The sequence below is a fragment of the Piliocolobus tephrosceles genome, chromosome 3 (assembly GCF_002776525.5).
Source record: "Piliocolobus tephrosceles isolate RC106 chromosome 3, ASM277652v3, whole genome shotgun sequence".
Lineage (NCBI taxonomy): Eukaryota > Metazoa > Chordata > Mammalia > Primates > Cercopithecidae > Piliocolobus > Piliocolobus tephrosceles.
Window position 1 is genome coordinate 146,110,898 of NC_045436.1, and position 25,947 is coordinate 146,136,844.

Sequence of the window (25,947 nt, forward strand, 5' to 3'; positions counted from 1 at the left end):
AAAAAAAAAAAAAAAAAAAAAAAAGGCCGGGCGTGATGGCTCACACCTGTAATCCCAGCATTTTGGGAGGCCGAAGCGGGCAGATCACAAGGTCAGGAGATCGAGACCATCCTGGCTAACTGGGTGAAACCCTGTCTCTACTAAAAATACAAAAAACTAGCCGGGTGAGGTGGCGGGTGCCTGTAGTCCCAGCTACTCGGGAGGCTGAGGCAGGAGAATGGCATGAACCCGGGAGGTGGAGATTGCGGTGAGCCAAGATCGCACCACTGCACTCCAGCCTGGGCGACAGAGCGAGACTCCGTCTCAAAAAAAAAAGAAAGAAAAAGAAAGATGCAGCTCAATCACCTATAAAATTAAATCTAAAACAACACAAACATAACATGGATGGCTTATAGCTGAGTATCAACTAATTTCCCTGAAGCAAAAACCTCCAGCTTCAAATTATACTTAAAATATTTTTCAATTTTAACATTAAATTCAATCAAGTTAAATATGGATTCCAGACTAGAAAATACTTTGAAAATCACAAAGTAAACATACACAATAAACCAGAATCAGAGACAGTAGCTTTTTATATTAATTCATACCAAATTATGTTTTTCCTGTAAAGCAATTTCTTCTGACATTATTTCTCTGAGTGATACTTTTTTAGTTTGAGTATTCCAATGATCCAATAAAGGTAGCATTTCGGACGCTGCTAAGGTCTTCAGTAATTTTTTGCCTGTTCTCTGAGATGATTTTTGTTCAGGATTATCAAGCCCAGTATGTCCAACCAAGGAAGGATCTACAAAGTAGTATAAATACTGTCATACTCTCAACAATAAATGTACAAATTAAACATTATTCACTCTGTTACATTCACCTCAGAGACCAAGGGAACAGTTTTTTAATTTTCAGTTTGTAAATATAACACAACTCTGAAATTGTAAAATACATCTTCACATCATTGCAAGTAAGAAATGGTATGTATTAATGTAGTACTATTTTAAAAGAGTAATGATCTGTGTATAATTTTTTTTTTTTTTTTTTTTGAGACAGAGTCTTGCACTGTCACCCAGGCTGGAGTGCAATGGCACGATCTCGGCTCACTGCAACCTCCGCCTCCTGGGTTCAAGCAATTCTCCTGCTTCAGCCTCCCAAGTAGCTGGGATTACAGGCACCTGCCACCACACCCGGCTAATTTTTGTATTTTTAGTAGAGACGGGGTTTCACCATGTTGGCCAGGATGGCCTCGAACTCGTGACCTCAGGTGATCTGCCTGCCTTGGCCTCCCAAAGTGCTGGGATTACAGGTGTGAGCCACTGCACCTGGCCAGTCTCTGTACAATTTTAAACTGACTCAATGCTTCCCACTCTTTTTGATATCATATCAACCCAAAATATGGTGACATGTATACAGGACACTGGTAAATACAGGAAGTTATAGCCAGCTGGAAGTGAGCAACCATAACAGGTATAGTCAGGTCTGCTCACCCATTCTAAGGACCAAGAAGATCGATTATTTTGGCAAACCTGTAACTCAGTGAAGGCACACAATAAAGATTGGCAAAATGATATTCAAAATAAGGAACTGAACATTCTATAAAGTTCACAATAACAGAATTTAATGTGTAACATTTCAACTTCTCAGAGGAATATCAACACATTCTGATATATTCCTCTGCTGTCCTGGGGAGTGAAGAAACAACAGATACTGGCATTTGCACACCATCCTTTCGGCACCTCTATCCCTACATCAGCTGTAGCTCTTGAGGCTATGACATGAGCACAGGTCTGGACCAAAGTGGATCCTAAGAATCTTCAAGGTGGAACTCTTTGCCTTGGTCCCAGTGTGGAGTGGACAACAGAGGCATATGGAGGAACTCAGGCACAAAAGGAGGATGCTTAATAACAGGTCTGCCACCCTGCAACAGTCACTGAAGACAACACTATCTAAGAAAAGTCATCTGGAATCAAATATTTTCAAGTTGGCAGGATGTACCAAAAAAGCAGGCTGCGTTTTGTGATCTAACAATACTGACATCAATAAAAACTTTGAATAACTGAGTAATATTTCAATGATGTTCTTGATCAAACACATGAACACTTTATTGCTCTTAAACCAAAAGTTTTCTTTCATGCAGAGCAAAACCTCAACAAGAAATACTTTGAGAGCATACCCTAGGTGTTCCACAGCACTCATGAAAGTTCAATATATATTATAGGGGCTTTTTTCCCTTTTAAGTTTTATTTCATATCAATAAAGTATTAAATATTTTTAAAGAACTGGCTGGGTGTGGTGGCTCATGCCTGTAACCCCAGCACTTTGGGAGGCCAAGGTGGGTGGATCATCTGCGGTCAGGAGTTCGAGACCAGCCTGACCAATATGGTGAAACCCTGTCTCTACTAAAAATACAAAAATTAGCCAGGCATGGTGGCGTGCACCTGTAGTCCCAACTACTCAGGAGGTTGAGGCAGGAGAACTGCTTGAACCCAGGAGGCAGAGGTTGCAGTAAGGCAAGATGGCACCATTGCACTCTAGCCTGGGCGACAGAGCAAGACGCCATCTTTAAATAAATAAATAAAACTTTCATTTGCAAATCAAAATTTGTGGGTACCGTATTTGTGGAAGTAATTTAGAATGAGTTAAAATTCAAACACACACACCCAGTTTCAACATTAAGACATTAAAAATAAAAATATGTGCTTTACCTTGCATAAACTTGCCACAAGACACCTCTTCTTGTCTTTGTCGCTCCTAAACACAAAAGCCAGGCAAGAGATTGGCAAACAAGGAGTGCATTAATAAACAAGGATACAAGGTTATATTATTTTTCTCTAGAAATCATTTCTCCTTGTATAACTGTAAACGATCCTTACTAAATCTAAGTAAAACAATAAAGTTAGATAATAAAAATTATGAAGTATGACTACAGCTACATATTTTTCCACTTACAGAATGGTAAAAATACTGCACTTTTTTTCAAAAAAAGTCTTGTTATGGAGAATGGTCTGAAAAAAAATTTTTTTTTTTTTTTTTTTGAGACGGAGTCTTGCTCTGTCGCCCAGGCTGGAGTGCAGTGGCCAGATCTCAGCTCGCTGCAAGCTCCGCCTCCTGGGTTTACGCCATTCTCCTGCCTCAGCCTCCCAAGTAGCTGGGACTACAGGCGCCCGCCACGTCGCCCAGCTAGTTTTTTGTATTTTTTTAGTAGAGACGGGGTTTCACCGTGTTAGCCAGGATGGTCTCGATCTCCTGACCTCGTGATCTGCCCGTCTCGGCCTCCCAAAGTGCTGGGATTACAGGCTTGAGCCACCGTGCCTGGCGAAAAACATTTTTTTAATAAATTAAAAACTGTCTTTGAAATTTAACCAATCAGCATTGAAGTCTTTAATTTCGGGAGTGAAAAACTCACCGTTTATAATTTTTTTTCTTGGAAAAAAAAAACAGGCCAGGCACAGTGGCTCATGCCTATAATCCCAACACTTTGGGAGGCCAAGGCAGGAGGATCACTTAAAGCCAGGAATTCAAAACCAACCTGGGCAACATAGTGAGACCTCGCCTCTATTAAAAAAAAAAAAAAAAAATTACCTAGGTGTGGTGGCAGGCACCTGTTTAGTCCCACCTACTCTGGAGGCTAAGGCAGGAGGATCGTGTGCCCAGTAGTTCAAGGCTGCAGTGAGCTATGACTGTGCCACGGCACTCAACGAGGGCAACAGACTTAGACACTGTCTCTAAAATAAAAAAAGAAAAAAAAAAATCAACAATCACAATGAGCTCCATCGCTAATTATATAATTTGGGGCCATCTGGAAATACTTAAACTAGTGAAAAGAAAGAAAGAAAAAAAAAAGACAGTGATCTGTTAAGTGGTACAAGTTCATACTCTCTCAAAGTCAAAATTCAACAGAACTCATCCAACTCAAAGTCAAAACTCAATAGAACTCCTTCATATTATGCAGCAGATTTTACTGAAATTCAAAGGTTCAAAATGGATAAAAAAGGAGCTCTTTATAAAAAGAAGCCTACCAACCATTACAGATTCTTTCCATTTCTCATGAATCACTTTCGCCAGATTCAGATCTATATGAACCACACAATCTTCAACTGTTAGAGACCCTTGTGGGGGAAGGGGGAGGGAAAAATGTAATCATTAGTCATTATATATTTGCAGAAAACATACTAACCCACCTCATGCATTATAAAACTAACTTGTATTATTAATTCCTAACTTATGCTTCTATTTACTAAATCTCTTAAGAGTATTTTTATTTATGTTATATGCTATGTTACTGTCTTCACAATTCTTGACTACTGCAGTTATACAAAGCTTCATAGTAAATCTATTTAAGTTATTCCTTTCCATGAGTCTAAATATGTTTACTTTATTCATTTCTGTTAATCAAGACTTTTCAATAAATATGCTCTAAAAAAAGTAATCTTGTCTTAAACGTATCTGGAGTAGCACCAAAGGATTTTAAAAGGTTCATCCATACAATTAGGTGTGAAGTAAATACCAGAGAAAACGTTCAAACTATGCATGGGATAAATACAAACTCCATATAAATATTCTCTATTTATTCCAATTGTATTTTTTAAAGTTCTCCAGAAATGTGTCAAAAATAAGGCACTATGTGAAGTTAGACAACATAAAGTTACTTTTGCATTTCAGTTAACAGAGAAAACAATTTCACAATCAAAATAGAACTCTCTAGCCAGGTATGGTGGTACATTCCTATAATCCCAGCTACTCTGGAGGTTGAGGGAGGAGAATCACTTGAGCCTGGGAGGTGGAGGTTGCAGTGAGCCCAGACTGAGGCACTGCACTCTAGCCTGGGCAACAGAGCGAGACTCTGCCTCAGGGGAAAAAAAAAAAAAAGAACCTTCTGTAGTCTAGTCACACAAAGACACACACATGGTCATTTACTTTTTCCTCACCTGAATCAATACCAACAGGACCAAATAATTCATTAAGCTGAAAAGCCAGTTCAGGCGGTAATGCCAATTCTAGACAGTCTATGGTCAGAGATTTGGCCATCGCTGGAGTGGGATTCAGTATCTCGGTATTATCTTCCTCGCTAACTCCAGCTGATAAACTACTTCCTGCCATTAGGATTTGCTCCATTTCCTTCTCATCTTCATTCATAAATTCTTCTACATCTGAAAATTTCACATAATCCTTTGGAAATTTTTCATTTCTCTTTATTTCAAGAGAGTCAGCAAAATAAATTTCTTCATTGAATTCAAGATTTGAAGTACTAGATACAAAGTTAAAAATATCAGAAAAATGTGAAGGAGAATGTATGTTGTCTCCAGCCTCTGTGACTACTAGGTTTTTTTCTGTTTCACTCATATCTGTAGTAGTAGCTTTTGGAATACCTGGAAAGGACTGCTTACTGCTATATAAAAGTTCTGCCTGGCTGTTAGGAAGTACGTCGTCATTATTCTTCAGACTCACAGCAGCACTGGGAAATATACTTGTCATTGATTCATGGTTTTCAGGAGTAACAGCTCTCATTTCCGTCTGCTCTGAGTTTCCTCTTTCTGCATCACAAGTAGACTGTGAGTTAGCATTACTAATACCAATCCCATGGCTAAACTCTGGCACAGGAGAATTAGAATTCTCTAAAGTTCCTCTTTGGCTAATAATTTCTTTCAAATTCAACCCCAGAGAAAAAGGCCCAATTTGTGATCCATCGCACGATTTTTGGAAATTCTCAAACTCTGCATCCTCACATAACTTAGTTTCAGAATCCAACAAAAGACTTGTGGCCCAAATAATATCTTTATTACACCTCTCATATAAGTCTTTCAGGGCTTCTAACGAAAAGGATCCAAACAGTTTACAAAGAATGTTAAGATTTTCAGATTCATCTGCACTGGTAAGCTCACTTTCTTCAACAAACGTGCTTTTATCATACATTACTCTATATGGAATTGCTTCTTGAACATCTGATTTTGTGTTAATACTGAAAACTTTCGGCTTAAATCCATCTAATCTTCCTGTTAATACTTTGATAGAATCTGAAATGCTAATTTTATTCTTTTCTATTTTCCATAAAAGAGCAAAATCCTGTGGTTCTGTCTGGGTATACATTCTCACTTCTTTTCCAGGGTCTCTCTTAGGCATATGCTCTTGACATTCAGCTAACGTTTCTGGTTCCACTAGTCCAGAAATAGTTGGTGCACTATTGGTAAAAGTAAGAGGCAATGATGTGTGTTGCCCATGACTGTTTGTACTTAGACAAGTCTGATTCTCACAGGTCATTTCACTGGGTACCATTTCAGAACTTCCTAAATTGGAGCTACTCAATGTCTTTAGTTTTTGAGGACTTGTGCCCCAACAGGCCTCATGTGCTGTAGATGATGATATTTCATTCATTTTGCCATTTGTTCCAATTTCTAGGTTGGGCTCACTGAAACCAGTCTTTGGCATTCTTGATCTGTGTTCCCTCTGAGCTAAAGAATCAGATGAAGGCCAGTCACCCACAATGTTGAATGAGTTTTTTTCAATATTTTTATAAGCATCATATTTATAGCTACTGAGTGGCTCTGAAGCATCATCACACTGTGACTTTCTGCCATCCTCTACACTTTCATGTGGAGATCCTCGTTGCTGGACACAATCTATATTCACAGATAAACTGTTAACTAATACTTTGTGTGACTGAGGGTAATTATACTTTTTGTCATTTTGTACAGATGAAGTTTTTTCCGTTTTTCTATTCCTTTTTGTCCTCTGACCAATAGTCTTATCAACTGGCCAGTCACCAACAAAATTTGACAGCTCATGTCTTGGGAACTTTTCCAAAGTTGATTTGCTTTTTTGCTTCCCAAAGGCTTTTTTCTTTACTGTTGCTCTTTCTTCCACTATTTCACCAGGTGAGGGTTTTTCATTTTGAAGTGGTTCAGTATTTGCAAGATCACAGTCTTCTTGATTATTTTCACTATACCAAGTACTAGGTGATACTCTCTCCATAGAACTATCTGTGTCAGTTTTACTATACCCTTTTACAGCCACCATTTCTATTTGCTCTTCTTCACTTTTGTCTGTTACTTGTAGTTTGTTTTCAGAGTCAGAAAAATACATGTGTGGAGTTTCCAGAATTAAAGCACTTTGAATGCTAGGATTCATATCACTTATTTCTTTTCTTCTTTTGTTTAAATCTGCATTAGAGAGATACGTAACATTCTCAGGTAACACTGTTTCCTTGGTTACATCAAGATTCTTCTCTTCAATGAAATCTAGATGCTTCAAAGAAGAAGATAAAACATTTTCTTCTTTTTCAGAGATAGTATCTTCATTGTCTCTTGGGCTGTAAGATTATTTTAAAGAGTATCATGAGAAAGTCTCTTAACGCTGCCATCAATACTATGATTTAAAGAAGCATTAGTTGACAGGACACTTAACAGTTATTCTGAAAATTTTATAAATAAACTACATTAAAATTATAAAAGCTAATTTTGATCATAGTGATCTCTGATCACTATGAACACATTACTTTGTTGTAACCCCATTACCTAGCGTGATGCTTGGCATATATGAAGCACTCAAACTTTTTTTTGAATTGAATAGTACCTATGAGATTTTCAGTTTAGGTGTTAATTATGCATTAAAGTTAAAGCTCTGAATTTGTTCCCAGGAGAGGACACCACTTTCCTGGCTTCTTTCTGACTTTAGTTTTACATAGCTAAGCATAGGTAAAATAGGTCTGCCTCTATGCTGTGTACCTGTCATTTGATACAGAGGAAGCTTCACTTACAAAGTCACAAAGGGCCAACCAACGCTATTTGCCCAATTAAGAGAAATGAGAGAAAAAGAGCTTTCATTTGAAATGTCATTTGGTAAGATTTTTTAAAGCCATACTTAATGTTAATTTCAGACTCAGAGCACTTGTGCAAATCATTTTACTCTCAACGTCAGTTAATTTTTCCCAATTAAATTTGTCAACACATTTTCCTTTTTTTTTAAACTTCAGCAGTGCTCGAAGTCCCAACTCTCACAGGATGCCTTCCTAAGTGAACTCATACCTAACACTGAGTTTTCTGTGTGTTAGATGATGATACAACTCTAAGTCCCTTGCATGTACTAATTCATAATCCTTATAAGATTTTTACGAGCAGAGTATTACTGGCATTTTAGAAATGAAGAACTGAAGTACAGAAAGATTTTGTAACTTTCCAAAGATTACAAAGCTTTGGGATTTTTGAACCCAGGAAATATAGCTCAAGAGTTCATGATCTTAACCATTTTGCAACACTGTTTAATTTAAAAAAGCATTTATAAATTTTGTCTTCCTCATTCCCAACTCCTTTTTAACAGAGCCTCTCTATCCCTTATCATCATAACATATGGATAATTCAGCCCTCTACATATATCTGGTTTCTTCTTTACTCGGTCAATTAATGCTGTTTTTATTTATTCAATTGTTTATGTGTCCTCACTGCTAAACAGAATCAGTGCTACCTCGGATTGCAAACTGTCAGAAGGCCACGACTTGTATTACTTGGTAAAAGTGTACCATTAATAATTTTTATAACACTAGCTTGAAAGAGTATTTTCATTAAAACTTAAGGAAATTAAGAAGTGATTTGAGTGGATACAAAATAATAACAGCGAGAAGATAAGGGAAATACTGGTTTAGCAGCGAGCGTCACATAAAACTGGCAGGAGAATTCACAGCATAATCATGGACTCGCAAAACTCTAGGACAACAAAAGAACTGTCATGTCATCTCCCATATGAACTTGTACTTCTCTTGCTAACTACATACATCCCACCCCAGGTAAGACTATAAGTAAACCCTTATAAATAACAAAAGTCCACCTTATTTTTTTTTTTATTTTTTTGAGATGGAGTTTCACTCTTGTTGCCCAGGGTGGAATGCAATGGTGCGATCTCGGCTAACTGCAACCTCCGCCTCCCGGGTTCAAGTGATTCTCCTACCTCAGCCTCTCAAGCAGCTGAGATTACAGGCATGCACCACCAGCCCAGCTAATTTTGTACTTTTGGTAGAGATGGGGTTTCTCCATGTCGGTCAGGCTCGTCTCGAACTCCTGACCTCAGGTGATCCACCTGCCTCAGCCTCCCAAACTGCTGGGATTACAGGTGTGAGCCACCACACCTGGCCAAGTCCACCTTATTTTTAAAGTTTATCAGCAATGATTCCACACGCTCCAAAATTATACTTTTTAAAAATTATATTTCAAATTGAATTTCGTACATAAGGCATTTTAACCTACCTAGTGCTTCTATCCTCACAAGAATATGCACACAACTCAATACGTTCAATTTTCTCTGGAACCGAAGAACTCATAATTATTGGCACTGAAACAAAACGTTGATAATGTTCCAACATTCTTGTTATTTTTTCTTTGCTTACCCTGTGAATGTTACGCCTGAAAATTCCAGGGGAGAAAAGGGTTGAAGGAATATTGATAATTAAATTTTTAAAAATCAGAACATATGTCCAGAAAAACAATAATATATTTCTAATAGATAAGAATATCAAAGCTGCTTTATTGTGACCACAATATATATGAATCGATCCAAATTTTCATTTTATTAAGGATTTCTTAAATTATACACTTTAAGTTCAAAGAAAGAAAGAAAATCCTAGTATTTGAAGTTTCTAGAGGTTCAAATATGAAGTTTGTTGTTTGTGTTTTCACTCATGGTGGCTTTTTTAAAAATGCTTTTTATTATAAGCTCATATTTGGTTGAACTTAATACATGAGAATTCTGAGGCCTTCAACTCGGGAGTACTTTCACACAGCATCTAGGTTTATATCTGCCAGGAGGCCAGATGTTATGAAAACATCTCAATTGCAACTCTCTTGTCTTGGGTTGAATTCAAGGCTTTGTGTCTGGATCCCAGGGATAATATATGCATTTGCCAGTTGGGAAATCTGGCTTTCATATTTACCTACCTCGATCTTGTCTGGTTTCAGATCACAGAGAAGCAAAGAGATAGAAAATATGAAAGAGAGGTTAAGAGTCATAGGAACCAGAGCCAAAAGTTCTAGTATACATCTAATCTAAGTCCCGGAAAGAGAAGAAAACGCATGGGACGGAAGCAATGTAAAGAAAAATGCTGAGAATTTTCCAGAACTGATGAAAAATACCAATCCCTTAATTTCAGAAGCCAACAAATGCCAAACAAGATAAAAAATAAGAAATCCATAACTAGAAACTAACTAGTACTGAAATTGGCATTCACCAAAGACAAAGAGATGATATTAAAAGCAACCAGAAATTTTAAAAAATCATTTTAAAACTGGTTATCTACAAAGAAACTATTAGAATGACAGCTGACTTAACAACAATAATAATGTAAGTCAGAAGGGAGTTAAGCGTTATCTTCAACAACAGAAAATAACTGTCAGTATAGAATATACATATGCGGCAAAAGAATCTTATAAGAATGAGGGCAATAAAAAGATCTGCAGATTTTAAAAAAAGAATTTGACACTAAGCAGACCCTTACTGTAAAGAAAATTCTCAAAGATGAACATCAGGCAGAAGGAAATTCCCAGATGAAAGGTATATGATGCAAGAAAAAAATGAAGCAGAAAGCAATAACTAGATGAATAAGTAAAAACAAACACTACCTGTATATTCTGGACAATGAGAGCATGTAAACTGAGAGGGAGGCAAGTGTCAGAATTAAAATGTTTTAAAGTCTTCGTATGTGTGAGGAGGAAAGCCAAGAAAATGGTTTGACTTTAAAGTTTGCATGATAAAACTTGTAAAGTAACCACTAAAAGAACAAAAATAGTGTATATGATTTCCAAATTAGTAGAGAAGAAAAAAATTTAATTAAAAAATTTGGAAACAATTTTAAAAATTTTAAATAAGGCATGACAGGAAAAAAAAATCCAACTACATCATTTTCTATATTAGAAGAACAATCACAGAAAATGTGAGATAAACAAAAAGCACAGAATGAGACAAGATCAATTATATGAATAATTGTAAGAAACAAGATCAATTATATGAATAACCAAAGTAACCATAAAAGAACTAAGTTTATCAGTTAAAAGTAAAGGTGGACAGAGTGGATTTTGAAAAATCCAGCCATCGTGCTTACAAGAGATACATCTAACATAAAAACATTCAAAGTAAAAGTATGAAAAAAGAAATAAATACTAACTAAAAGGAAGCTGATATAGGTCTATCAATATTAGACAAATTACACTTTACAACAAAAATCACTACTAAAGACAATAGAAAATCACCAGAAAATAATAAAAGGTTCAATTATTAGGGTAATATAAAAATCTTAAGCTTGTATACATTTCAAAAACTACCTTCCAAATATATAAAGCAAACATAGGCAGAATTATAAGGAGAAATCACATGTTCAACAAAATAAAGGGAGATTTCAACATTCATCCCTCAACTATAGGAGATATGAGTAACAATAAGCATGATTTAATGGATATATTGACACATTGTAATCACATACATTCTTATCAAGCAAATATGAAATGTATAAAAAAATCAACACTTAACTAGGTCAAAAAAATCTTTAAAATATCGGTGAATTAGTATCACACAAACTACACAACCTGACCTACTGTAGTTAAGTTGAAAACTAATTTTTATAAAAGACAAAACATCCATCTGTTCAGAAATTTAAAAACACAGTACTAAATAACCCAAGAGCTAAAGGACGAAATTAATCATAATGCCAACTAGAAAATAACTAAATAAAACAAAAATAAAGTATTATATATTAAAATTCTGAGAGCAGCTAAAATAATACATAGGAAAATTTTATTTTATTGGGAGACAGAGTCTCACTCTGTTGCCCAGGCTGGAGTTCAATGGTGCAATCACAGCTCACCACAGCCTCGACCTCCCAGGCTAGAGCGATCCTGCCACCTCAGCATCTGGGATCACAGGCCCATGCCACCATACCCAGCTAATTTTTTTATTTTTTGTAGAGTCAGGGTCCCATTCTGTTGCCCAGGCTAGTCTCAAACTCCTGGTCTCAAGAAATTCTCCTGCCTCAGCTTCCCAAAGTACTGGGATCACAGGCGGGAGCCACCACACCTGGCATACATAGGGAAATTTTAACATCAAATTTCATACTAGAAAATGACCTAAACCTTCAAGTAGAGAAGTTTAAAACACAAGAGAATAAAAAAAGCAAAACTGATTTTTAAAGCAATAAAGGTAGAATAATGAGAAGCAGAAATTAAACATCAAAAAACTTACAATGGAGTTCAAATAAAGCTGAGACTTGTTTATCTGAAAAGGCTAATTAAAACAAAATCTGATTTCTGATGAGAACAATAAAGAAAAAAGAAGGAAGATAATATAAACATACTAAGATTGCAGGAGGGAACTTAACTGCTAACACAGTAGATGTGTAAACAGTAAGAGACGATTATAATTGCTTTAATAAAGTCTTAATAAATTCAGAAATGTTGCTGTAAAGGAAAAATTCCAAATGAATATTCTCACGAAGAAAATATCAGATCCAGAGAATTTTTTAAGTAAGTTCTAACATTCAAACTTAGATAAACCTAGAAAAGAAGAAAAGAGGAGATACTTCCCAATTAATTTTATGATCCACAAAGTCAGGTAAGACAAGTCAAGGAATAAAAAACTGTAGTCAATCTCATTTATTTATAAAGATGCAAAAATCCTAATGAAATATTAGAAAACCAAACTCAGTAATCTATCAAAAGGAAATGAAAAGGAAGTAGTGATACATGCTACAACATGGATGAGCCTTAAAAACATTATGCTAAGTGAAAAGATGCCAGACACAAATGGCCACATATTATACGTTCCATTTATATGCAGTATACACAACAGAAAAACCCATAAATACAGAACACACATTAGTAGTTGCCAAGAGGAGGGGGGAACCAGAGTAACTGCTTGTAGGCATAGGGCTTCTTTGGAGAAAATGGAAAAGTTCTGAAATTACACAGGGGTGATGATCACACAACACTGTGAATATACTAAAATTAGGTTGTCCTTTAGTACTAAAATTAGTTGAAATTTCCAAGAAAAAAAATAACCTAACCAAAATGAAGTTAGGGCTATCTCTATGGAAATATAGAACACAAAGCAAAACACACTGTATGTCCATGCCTTGACTGACATTTTTACTCAAATCAAGCAACTGAATAAAGAAAAAAGTATAGCCATAGGGAGAGGCAGACATGGAGTGAGATACCTGGACAGCTGGATATTTGTTACCTTTTCCATCTCTACATTCGTACTACCTTCCAGTGCTCTAAGTCACTAAGCAGCTACAACAGTCTGCCCCTCCCAGTAGCACATGGTTCAGGTATGCCAAATCCTAGGGTCTGTTCTAGTTTCAGATATTAACATATGATTCAAAGTAATAAAGTACAGGCTGGGCATGGTGGCTTACACCTGTGGTCCCAGCACTTTGGGAGGCAGAGGCAGGAGGATCACTTAAGGCCAGGAGTTCAAGACCAGCCTGGGTAACATGGTAAGACCCTGTCTCTATATTTAAATAAATAAATAAATAAGAACTCAAAAAAGGTAATAAGGGACAGAATATATAATACAAGGGGAATTTTTACTGTAAATTAACTCAATTTTAGAAACACAAACTCTTCATAAAACCGGACAAAAAGTTGTAAGCAACAGAAATTAAATACAGTCTAATCAATTCATTCATCATTTACAAGGGGAAAAATCTAGATGGACCCTCTCTGTCTGCTGTTATATAAAAAGCATGTTAGGTAGCCTCCAAGTTTTACCTTGCAAGTTCCTTTGGTTTAAACTTCCACCATGTGTCTGGTTCCCGAAAAAGGACTTTGTATTTGTGTTTCTGAGACTACATACAACAAAGACAAAAACATTTTAAAATAGGTACTTCCAAGAAATTAAAATTATTGTTTCTAAATTTATAGCATTTTAAACATAAAGATTATCTAATCTTGATGAGCATGTTAAAATGGCAAAATATACAATGACTTTAACCTAGCAATTAACTAATAGAAATTTATACTACTGATAAATACTTATGTAAGAGCGTTTATTTATACAATACATATATTAGGCCAGGAGCGGTGGCTCATGCCTGTAATCCCAGCACTTTGGGAGGCCAAGGCGGGCGGATCACCTGAGGTCGGGAGTTCAAGACCAGCCTGACCAACATGGACAAACCCCATCTCCACTAAAAATACAAAATTAGCCGGGCATGGTGGTACATGCCTGTAATCCCAGCTACTAGGGAGGCTGAGGCAGGTAAATCGCTTGAACCTGGGAGGCAGAGGTTGCGGTGAGCCAAGATTGTGCCATTGCACTCCAGCCTGGGCAACAAGAGCGAAACTCCGTCTCAAAAAAAAAAAAAAAAATACATATATTAGATATACGCCAGGATAGCCAGTTTTCCAGTATTTGTAACAGCAAACAAATAACTGTGGCTATTAATATAGAACTGACTAAATAAATGAAGGTATAACCACAAGATGAAAATACTACACAGTAATTTCAAAAATTCTACATGTGTTAATGACAGAATATTCTTAAAAAATGTAAAGAAAGGAAGATAGGCCAGGCGCAGTGGCTCCTGCCTGTAATCCCAGCACACTGGGAGGCCGAGGCGGGTGGATCACGAGGTCAGGAGATTGAGACCATCCTCGCTAACACGGTGAAACCCCCGTCTCTACTAAAAATACAAAAAATTAGCAGGGCATGGTGGCAGGCGCCTGTAGTCCCAGCTACTCAGCAGGCTGAGGCAGGAGAATGGCATGAACCCGGGAGGCGGAGCTTGCAGTGAGCCGAGATCACACCACCGCACTCCAGCATGGGCAACAGAACGAGATTCCATCTCAAAAAAAAAAAGGAAGATAAAGAATTTTCAGCCGGACATGTTGGCTCACACCTGTAATCCCAACACTTTGCAAGACCGAAGTGGGTGGATTAACTGAGGTCAGGAGTTCAAGACCAGCCTGGCCACCATGGTGAAACCCCATCTATACTAAAAATACAAAAAATTAGCTGGGCGTGGTGGCGGGCACCTGTAATCCCAGTTTCTCAGGAGGCTGAGGCAGGAGAATTGCTTGAACCCAGGAGGTGGAGGTTGCAGTGAGCTGAGATCACACCATTGAACTCCAGCCTGGGCAACAAGAGCGAAGCTCAATCTCAAAAAAAAAAAAAAAAAAAAAGCTGGGCAAAAAAGAGCAAGGAGGGAAAGAGGATTAGGTATAGGTCAGGTAAACGGAAAGCGTTTAGATATTAAAAGAAATCCGGCAAATTCAGAGAGAATAGCTGAGTTTACAGATTGCTGAATTTCTCAGAATAGCAAAATTTCAGAAGAAATTTGGGGAAAAACAAAGGACCAACAAATTTTGATTCTGCCAAGTATGAGGAAAATGAAATAAATATATATAACATATGTACAAAAAAACTATAATTTAGTACCACTATCTTTTCATGAAAGACTCAAAAAAAAAAAAAAAAACAACTAAAAGTTTAAAAATTGAATTTCAGAATTTAAAAATTTACCTTTATGGAAAAACTCAGCTAAATGGCCTAATTTCCTCATTTTCCTGAAGACCAAAGAAAGTTCAGTTACAGACTATCCAAGATTCTGAGATTCTTAAGTGCTTCAGATTCACTTTCATAATTAATGTTCCCCAATAACTGCATATGAACTGTTATAAACTTATGACAACTTATGGTACTAACCAAAGCAACATATGGTTTCATTTCCCATGCCTGTAGGTTTGTATTATCTATAATTATAGGAGATATCTTCTTCTCAAATGCTTCTTTTGCTGAAAAACATAACAGATAATTAAAAATCATTTTTAAATAACAATATTTAAGTATGATTTTCAAAAAATCTGATGTTTTCATAATTTGAAGATGCGCTAATTTTACTCACTGCTCAACTTCTAAATATCCCTTTGGGGACATAAAAATTAAGTAAGTACGGGTTGACTGGGCATGGTGGCTCATGCCCATAATCCCAGCACTTTGGGAAGCCAAAGCAGGTGGATCACTTGAGGTCAGGAGTTCGAAACCAACCTGGCCAATATGGTGAAATCCCATCTCTACTAAAAAAACAAAAATTATTCGGGCTTGGTGGTGCCCACCTGTAGTCCCAGCTACTCAGGAGGCTGAGATAAGAGAATCACTTGAAACCAGGAGGCAGAGTTTGCCGTGAGCCAAGATCGTGCCACTGCACTCCAGCCTGGGCAACAGAGTGAGACTCTGCCTAAAAAATACAAAACAAGGCCGGGTGCAGTGGCTAACGCCTATAATCCCAGAACTTTGGGAGGCCAAGGCAGCCAGATCATGAGGTCAAGAGTCCAAGACCAACCTGACCAACATATTGAAACCCAGTCTCTACTAAAAATACAAAAATTAGCCAGGTGTGGTATACGCATGTGTAGTCCCAGCTACTTGGGAGGCTGAGGCGGGAGAATAGCTTGAACCCAGTATGCAAAGGTTGCAGTGAGCTGAGACCACGCCACTGCACTCCAGCCTGGGTGACAGAGTAAAACTCTGTCCCAGAAAAAAAAACACCCCACATATTAAGACTGTCAAGCAAGAGAGAAATACCTTGAGTAGAAAAATTAAAATCAAACTATAGTTTGGAGTTTAGTTAATAATAATAAACCAATTTCTTAGTTTTGACAAATGTATCCTAGTTATATTAGATGTTAACATGAAGGATAAATGAGTGAAGGTATACAGAAGCTTTCCATAGTATCTCTGCAACTTTTCCATAAATCTAAAATTATTCAAAAATAAAGCTTAAAAACAAACAACAAACCCAAATGGACAAATACACACACACAAAATGTAATGATCTGAAATAAAGAAAACATTATAACACACTGTTGCACAAGGGATTTTCTTACCTTTCTTCCAAAGGAATTAGACCATACAGGAAATAATGATGTACCACAACAAGTAAGCCTTACAAGTAATTATTTGGAAGTTTTCAAAGTTCTGCCCAGTCTCTAACAACTCACTAATGAAGAAACAAAGAACCAATTTAAAAATGGGCAAAAGAGGCTGGGCATGGTACCTCACACCTATGATCCCAGCACTCTGGGAGACTGAGGCAGGCAAATCACCTGAGGTCAGGAGTTCTAGACCACCCTGGCCAACATAGTGAAACCCTGTCTCTACTAAAAATACAACAATTAGCCAGGGGTGGTGGCACGCACCTGTAATCCCAGCTACTCAGGAGGCCGAGGCACAAAAACCACTTGAACCCAGGAGGTGGAGGTTGCAATGAGTCAAGATCGTGCCACTGCACTCCAGCCTGAGCGACAGAGCAAATATGAGTAGACATTTCTCCACAGAAGATATACAAATGGCCAATAAACGCACAAAAAGATGTTCCACATCATCAGCCATCAGAGAAAAGTAAATTGAAAGCACAGTGAGATACCACTTCACACCTATCAGAATAGGGATAATCAAAAAAACAGACAACAAGTGTTGGTGAGGATGTGGAAAAGTTGAAACCCTCATAAATTATTAGAGGAAACATAAAAAGGTATGATTGCTTTGGAAAACAGCATGGCAGTTCCTAGAAAGGTTAGACATAGACATGTGTGTTTGTTTATAGCAGCAGTGTTCTTAATAGCCAAAAAGTGAAAACAACTCAAATGTCTATTAATTGATGGACAGATTAACAAAATGTGATATATCCACCCAATGGAATCTTACTCATCCATAAAAAGGAATGAAACACATGCTACAACATGGATGAAGCTTGAAAACATTATGCTAAGTGAAAGAAGCCAATCACAAAAGTCCACATGCTGTAGGAAAGGTCCAGAATAGGCAAATTATCTATAGTGACAAAACACAGACTGGAGAGAAATGAAGAGTGACTGCGAATAGGTACAGAATCTTTCTGAGATGATAAAAATGTTCTAAAATTTAGCGTGTTCTAAAAGTTGCAGCAAAGCCAAATTAAATAGAGTGTATTGACAAATGCACAGCCCTGAATATTAAGTTCTAAAAACCATTGAATTGTAGAATTTAAATGGATGATTTGCATTGCACATGAATTTTGTCTTAACAAAGCAGTTTTAAAATGAATTCCACCTATTAACATATATTATTGTTGCTGTTATAATGGCATGCTGAACCATGCTAACACTTTTTTTTTTTTGAGACAGAGTCTCGCTCTGTCACCCAGACTGGAGTGCAGTGGTGGGATCTTGGCTCACTGCAATCTCTACCTCCCAGGTTCAAGCAATTCTCCTGCCTCAGCCTCCCAAATAGCTGGGATTACAGGTGTGCACCATCATGCCTGGTTAATTTTTGTATTTTTAGTAGAGATGGGGTCACGCCATGTTGGCCAGGCTGGTCTCGAACTCCTGACCTCAGGTGATCCATCTGCCTAAGCCTCCCAAAGTGCTGGAATTACAGGCGTGAGCCACTGCGCCCAGCCAATGCTAACACTTTTTACCTTCACTTAACTTTCACAACAATCCTAGGAGTTAAGTATTATTATTCCCTTTCACAAAGGGGACACTGGGCCTTGGAAAGTATAAATAACTTGCACAAGATCATATAGCTAGTAACTGGTGAATCCAAGGGTGATCTTCATCACCAAATCACACTGCCTCCTTTGGTTTTAGTTATGTTGGTATTTTCAGATTCCTGAATTCTTAATCTTTAGTTCAAAACAGAATATATAAAAAGTTAACAATGTCTGAAGATGGCAAACCCAAGAATCACCTTTATAGTACACTTATCACAAAAGACTGAGGGCCAGGTGTGGTGGCTCATGCCTGTAATCCCAGCACTTTGGGAGGCTGAGATAGGCGGATCACGAAGTCAAGAGATCGAGACCATCCTGGCCAACATGGTGAAACCCTGTCTCTACTAAAAATACAAAAATTAGCTGGGCATGGTGGCCTATGCCTGTAGATCCAGTTACTCAGGAGGATGAGGCAGGAGAACTGCTTAAATCCAGGAGGCAGACATTGCAGTGAGCCAAGATCAAGCCACTGCACTCCAGCCTAGCGACAGACCAGGACTCTGTCTCAAAAAGAAAAAACCCTGAGGAAAATATAGTCCCTATCTCTTAATAAGATTCTCCATAGAAAATTCAAACTATGCAAATAAACATTTAATGATAAAACCATCTTCACTGAATAGACAGTTATGCTAGCAAGGAAACTAAATTTTTACCTATGATGTCCCTACAGATTCAGTTTATAGAGAGTTGTTTTTATTCTCACACTATCTTCTATAAAAAGTAAACCAATCACCAGGCGTACTGGCTCATGCCTGTAATCCCAGCACTTTGGGAGACTGAGGCAGGTAAATCACAAGGTCAGGCGTTCAAGACCAGCCTGGCCAACACAGTGAAACCCTGTCTCTACTAAAAATGCAAAAATTAGCCAGGCACAGTGGCATGTGCCTGTAATCACAGCTACTCAGGAGGAGGGTGAGGCAGGAGAATCGCTTGAACCCGGGAGGCAGAGGTTGCAGTGAGCCGAGATTGAGCCACTGCACTCCAGCCTGGGCAACAGAGTGAGACTTAGTCTCAAAAAAAAAAAAAAAAAGAGTAAACCAATCTAACGAAGACCAGTGGTTAACTGGTCAAACTCCATTTCTAGTGGTTCAAATTCGATTTTAAAAAGCAGTAACCAGGCTGGGCAGGATAGCTCAAACCTGTAATCCCAGCACTTTGGGAGGCCGAGGTAGGCAGATCACTTCAGGACAGGAGTCCGAGACAAGCCTGGCTCTGGCCAATATGGCAACACCCCATCTCTACTAAAAATACAAAAATTAGCCAGGCATAGTGGTACACGCCTATAGTCCCAACTACTCAGGCTGGGAGGCTGAGGCAGAAGAATCACTTGAACCCAGGAGGCAGAGGTTGCAGTGAACCGAGATTGCACCACTGCACTACAGCCTGGGCACAGAGCGAGACTCCATCTCGAAAAAAAATACTAAGTCAATTTAGCTGGGCGCAGTGGCTCACTTCTGCAAACTCAGCACTTTGGGAGGCTGAGAGAGGCAGATTGCTTAAGCCCAGGAGTTCAAGACCAGCCTGGACAACAAAGTGAGATCCTATCTCTACAAAAAATACAAAAACTAGCCAGGGATGGTGGCGCACATCTGTGGTAACAGCTACTCGGGAGGCTAATGTGGGAGGATCACCTGAACCCAGAAGTCTGCTAGAATTCAGGATCACCTGAACCCAGCCATCAAGGCTGCAGTGAGCCAAGATCACACCACTGCACTCTAGCCTGTGCAACATAGCGAGAACCTGCCTCAAAAAAAAAAAAAAAAAAAAAAAATACACGAACAAATACTAAGTGAATCTTTTCTTTATATTACTCACAACGTTACCCAGAATCTTGATTATCTGTTCTTACCACGATTCTGGTTCCATTCATGTGCTTCTCCTAAGTACTTTACATCAAACTGGTACTGTCCATTTATATAAAAATAATCATCAGTACTAAGAATGACTCCACTTGGATTATCCTCTTGCAAAGTCCTGTGAAAGATAAATGAAATAATTTTCATTACCTTTTCTTCTAAATTTTCTCTCCTAATTTTTTCAAAGTCATAAACCAAATACATTATTCAAGTACTATCATTTTGCAGATCACTTGAGGCCAGGAGTTCAAGGCCAGCCTGGCCAACGTGGTGAAGCTCCATCACTATTAAAAATACAAAAATTAGCCAGGTATGGTGGCATGCGCCTACAGTCCCAGCTACTAGAGGCTGAGGCATGAAAATTGCTAGAACCCAGGAAGTGGAGGTTGCAGTAAGCTGAGATTGCACCACTGTATTCCAGTCTAGGCAACAGGCGAGACTGTGTCTCAAAATAAATAAATAAATAAAATAAAAGAATAAAAATCAGTCTGGGCAACATAGCAAGAACCCAACTACACAAAAAAGACAAAAATTAGGCAGGTGTGGTAGTGTGCACCTTTAATCCCAGCTGCTTGGGAAGCTAAGTTGGGAGGATCACTTGAACCCAAAAGGTTTAGGTTACAGAGAGCCAAGGTTACACCACTGCACTCCAGCCTGGGTGACACAATAAGACCCTCTCTCAAAAAAAAAAAAAAAAGAAAGAAAAAAAAAATTACACACAAATAGATAAATAAAAGAATAAACATATTGTAATATTCAAACAAATCATACTGAAAATACTCTAAGCAGAAGTTTAATTCCAAAAAAATCTGACCTAAGGCAGGTCTATTTTGCTTTATGTAAATTACTATTCAGAAATTTGTTTTTTTAATGTTATGAAGACCTTTTATCCTTAACTATAAAATTGTTATAATGGTTTGAAGATTAACAAATGTTTATCCTTTTCTGAAAATATATATCCCTTTCTGTAGCATCTATTAAGTGCCAGGCACTGTTTTAAGCACTGAGCATACATCAATGAACAAAAAAACACAAAAATGCTTGCCCTCATGGAGCTTACATTCTAGGGAATGCTCATTTGATCCCAATTCCTATGTTTATCCTCTTCTCTTTGTAGCTTTCCCTTCTCTGACACTTCCTTTTTTACCATTAAACATGCATATATCTCAGCTATCTTTAAAAATTCTAACTAGGCTGGGTATGATAGCTCATGCCTATAGTCCCAGCACTTTGGGAGGCTGAGGTGGGAGGACTGCTTGAGCCCAGAAGTTTGAGATGAACCTGGCCAAGATGGCAAGATTCTGTCTCTACAAAAAATTTTAAAATGCGCCAGGTGTGATGGTCCATGCCTGTAGTCCCAGCTACTCGGGAGGCCAAGGCAGGAGGATTGCTTGAACCCAGGAATTCAAGACAACAATGAGCTATGACCATGCCACTGCACTCCAGCCTGGGTGACAAAGCAAGTGCCTATCTCTTAAAAAAAAAAAAAAAAAAAGTTTGAGACCAGCCTGGCCAACATGGTGAAACCCTGTCTCTACTAAAAATATAAAAATTAGCTGGGGGTGGCAGGAGGCACCTGTAATCCCAGCTACTCAGGAGACTGAGGCTGGACAATCTCATAAACCTGGGGAGGTGGAGGTTGCAGTAAGCTGAGATCACACCACTGCACAACAGCCTGGGCGACAGAGTCAGACTCTGTCAAAAAATAAAAATTGTAACTACACTTTGTGACCCCTTTCAACTACTACCCAACTTCTCTCTTTCCCTTAACTCCATCATCAGAGCTTGCTAAACTCTTTTGTTTTCTACCTTCACAGGACAACAAAATTGTTTCTCAGATATCCATTCATGACCTTCTTTCCAAAAAATTCAAAAGACTTTTTGCATCCATCGTTTTCCTTTGGTTTGAATACTGGACCATTCTCTTCAAAACAACGCAGGTTCTATGTCTCAACACTATCCCCGTTATTTCTCTCTCTTCATTCAAAAAATATTAAGTTTCTACCTTGTGACAAGCACATTTTTCTTTACCCACACTCAAACTGTAGCTGCCTCTGATTCTAAAGGCCCCTGAAACCTAGTTCTTCAAAATTGTCTCACAACTCAACTGCCTTCTAAGGTACCACCTTTCAGTCCAATCTCTTTCATGAAACACACTGCCATGACTGACAATAACATCTATAATATTGTTTTATTGTTGTTGTTGCTATTAAGTCAGTTAGAAAAGCCTACATGTCTACTGAAAAATATGCCTGTAAGTGTATCAGCAGAAAATGTGGAAATTCACTGGCAGAGAAACCCAGACACAGAAAAGATATTAAAAAAAAAAAACTAAAAATAAGTTTATGAAGGACATTCTCCAGTTATCTATCCATATTCATTAAGACTAGACGAGATACACCCAGGATCAAATAGAGGAGACCCAACTAATAATATTATAAGGCTAATAATTAAAATTTGGAAGAAGAAAAAAAAACTAGCAAATAAAACAGATTAGGTGAAATCTTCTGGAATTTAAAGGTTAAGCACGGATAGAGAGAAATTATGAAAACAATACTCTTCAAGGAGTGCCACTGAAACCATTACAAAGCTGCCTGTAACACTTGACTCCTGTCTCCCAGATTAAGGCACTCACAGCCTACCTTAACTACAGAAGGGATAAAGGTGTATATATGAGATCAAATAACTGATGGTACGCTATTTTGGAACAGAAAAGTCCCTGAAAAGTTGAAGTTCTCTGACTACCAGTTGTCATCCTATACTCTCTTCCTTCAAATCACATATTTCTAAAAGCATTATTTAACAACATTCTATAATCCTGAATTTCCAACTACCAGTAAAATTAATATATTTAAAACTTTCATTCCATGAAATCAAGATCAATTATATCTCTTTAACTCTGTGATCAAAGCTGAACTCATCTTTCTCCTACTCAAATTAGCTCTCCTCTACTACGTCAATAGCTCACAATTTTGAATCCTCTTTAATTTTTTCTTCTGTCTTTCAAAGAGATAGTCAAAGATGAAGGGATTCCATAAAAAAGGTTTCCAGAGAAAACAGTGTTATTATTAGCTACACAAAGTTAGGAAAACTTAGTAAAAAGAAAACATTTTAGGGGTTACTAAAGATCTCTACTAAGCAAAGCATTTTGCATATATATTCACACTTGTATTCAAATTCAGACATTATACTATTTTTTTTTAATCCAATTAAACCTCATACCTTGCCAAAAAAGATTTTCCAGATCCTGGAAGACCTCTGAGAAGAACAAGAACTAGTCCAACATAAGATGTCTTCTTTCTTACAACCTGAGAAACTGGGGTTTCTTGTACTTGATAAGCACTTGTTCCATCTTTATTTCTCCATACTTTTGTTGGGGAAGTGTGAGAAATAACTGAGGGTGGAAATGTGTAGTTCACAGATCTCCAGTGTGCAGCTGTGGTTACAACAGGAGCTACAAAGCCATGGTTTCCTTGGAAGAGGTCAAAAGCAGGAATCATTGGATTCCACATCGGTGGAGGTGGTGGAGGAGGCAACAGTAAGGGGAGAGGAGCAAGTACTGGGCAGTAACTCACATCCTTCCCCTTAGTTGGCAGTTCAGGATGTTTGTATGGCTTGAAGTTGAACCCTTCAGAAGGCAGAAAAACATCAGAAACCCAAGTAGATTTCTGATCCCCACCCGTACCTGGTAGATCAAGCCCTGGAAGGTTTAAAGAAGGCTGAGGTTCGCTGGCATCCAAATCTATAGGAGCTTCAGAGAATTGAGCCTCAACACACTCAGATTCTAAAAGTTCTTTCTGTTTTTGATTGAGACTGCTACAGCCCACGATGGAGTCACTTGCTACATTTAAAGAACTACTGAGAAGAGAATCTTCTGGGTAGTTACTTTCCAAAGCCAATGTGTTATCCTTTATAAAACATTTGGACTCGCTCAAAACTGAATGTGAAGGTAATGGGTTTAAACTTAACGTAGAGCCAGAATTGTCTAAATTTTCACTGTTCAAATTCATATTTTGTGTAGAAAAAATGGAAGTCATATTACTTGAATCAGGATTTACAAACTCACTCAGGTCATTAAAACTATTAACATCTTGTGAAGGCAAAAATGAGTATACTTGGTCATCAGGAGAAGAGTTCAATTTCTCAAAAGCATTTTGTATTAAGGAATCCAGGTCTTCAGTTAGCTGCATGTTCAAAAATGAATCTATTTTTGAATCTTCACTCTCTTCTTCAGGACGTTTTTCCATTATTTCACTTTCTGCTGCACCTACTTGGTTCCCAGAAGCAACAAAACTTTGTGAAGATGATTCTTCTATCTTGGTATCAGTGGCAGATAATTCTAACAGACAATCCATAGCATTTTCAACTGTACAACAACAAGAATAATAACAACAACAAAAATATAGACAGAGAAAACAGATTTAATAATTTTATTAAAATCCAGCTAAAACTATATTGGATTTTGCACTGAACAAAATATAAATGTACAATGTTCATGTTATTTTTAAAAAATTAATATTTTACTAACATACCAAAGTCTGTAGTAGCAAAAAGTCTGAATGATGGAGACATGCAATCCTATTCTTTCAGGAAACAGTAATAAACCAAGCTAATAAACTATAATTAAATAAATATTATTTGCTGAAGTTATTGAGTAAATGTATAGATATCTGTCATTGGATGTATTAGGCTTATTTATAAAAGTCCTAAAGCCTGTTGATTAATTTAACAGATACCTACTGAATGCACACTTTTAAATATTAAGTATTTTATATATTCTCTTAGTAAATCTAATTATTTACATGATCCATGCTATGAATTTCACTTAATACAAAGATATTTATGAGCATGTACTGCATATCAGAAATATTTTGTAAAAAAGATCTTTAATAGATTTTTAATAGAGAACTTTGCAGTCTAATAGAGATTAAAACCAATTATATTAGAGACAATTACATTGTAATATAATACAGATTAAATAATGAACACTTTTGGCCAGACGCAGTGGCTCATGCCTGTAATCCCAGCATTTTGGGAGGCTGAGGCAGGTGGATCACCTGAGGTCAGGAGTTAGAGACCAGCCTAGTCAACATGGCGAAACTCTGTCTCTACTAAAAATATAAAAATTAGCTGGGCGTAGTGGCAGCGCACGCCTGTAATCCCAGCTACTCAGGAGCCCGAGGTGGGAAAATTTCTTGAACTGGCAAGGCAGAGGTGGTAGTGAGCAGAGATCGAGCCACCGCACTCCAGCCTTGGTAACAGAGCAAGACTCCCTCTCAAAAATAAATAAATAAATAATGCACACTTTTGATAATGTACAAATGCCATAGAAGCACAAGGAAGAATAAGAAAAGATTTCACATAAGGTGATATGTGAACTGGGACTTGAAGATTAAAAAGTAACTTGTCAGACACAAGAGAAAAAAAGGTAAACCCAGGCTTGGCTCTCCCTAGAGTGAGGCTGATTGGGCAAAACTGGGAAGAGTCCTTAATGCCATGTTAAGAAATATTAATTTTATTTTCGAAGGGAACTTGAAGGAAACTACCAGTCATAGCATTTGAGAAGTTTTATTCACATCACCTCACTGAATCCTCAAATAC

At 37.6% G+C, this 25,947-nt stretch overlaps 1 protein-coding gene across 9 annotated transcripts in view; it reads right to left on the reverse strand.

Moving 5' to 3' along the window:
• N4BP2 (NEDD4 binding protein 2) overlaps positions 1-25,947 on the reverse strand; it is a 104,332-nt gene that overhangs the window by 37,676 nt on the left and 40,709 nt on the right. For all 9 annotated transcript variants that reach the window (XM_023224594.2, XM_023224595.2, XM_023224593.2 and 6 more), the window contains 9 exons: positions 23,569-24,712; positions 20,340-20,464; positions 15,664-15,752; positions 13,728-13,804; positions 9,219-9,374; positions 4,914-7,291; positions 4,009-4,094; positions 2,691-2,736; positions 588-784 (listed from right to left, as the gene is read on the reverse strand). In XM_023224594.2, coding sequence (XP_023080362.2) covers positions 588-784; positions 2,691-2,736; positions 4,009-4,094; positions 4,914-7,291; positions 9,219-9,374; positions 13,728-13,804; positions 15,664-15,752; positions 20,340-20,464; positions 23,569-24,712 — 4,298 coding nt within the window. The remainder of the gene's footprint in view (positions 1-587; positions 785-2,690; positions 2,737-4,008; positions 4,095-4,913; positions 7,292-9,218; positions 9,375-13,727; positions 13,805-15,663; positions 15,753-20,339; positions 20,465-23,568; positions 24,713-25,947) is intronic.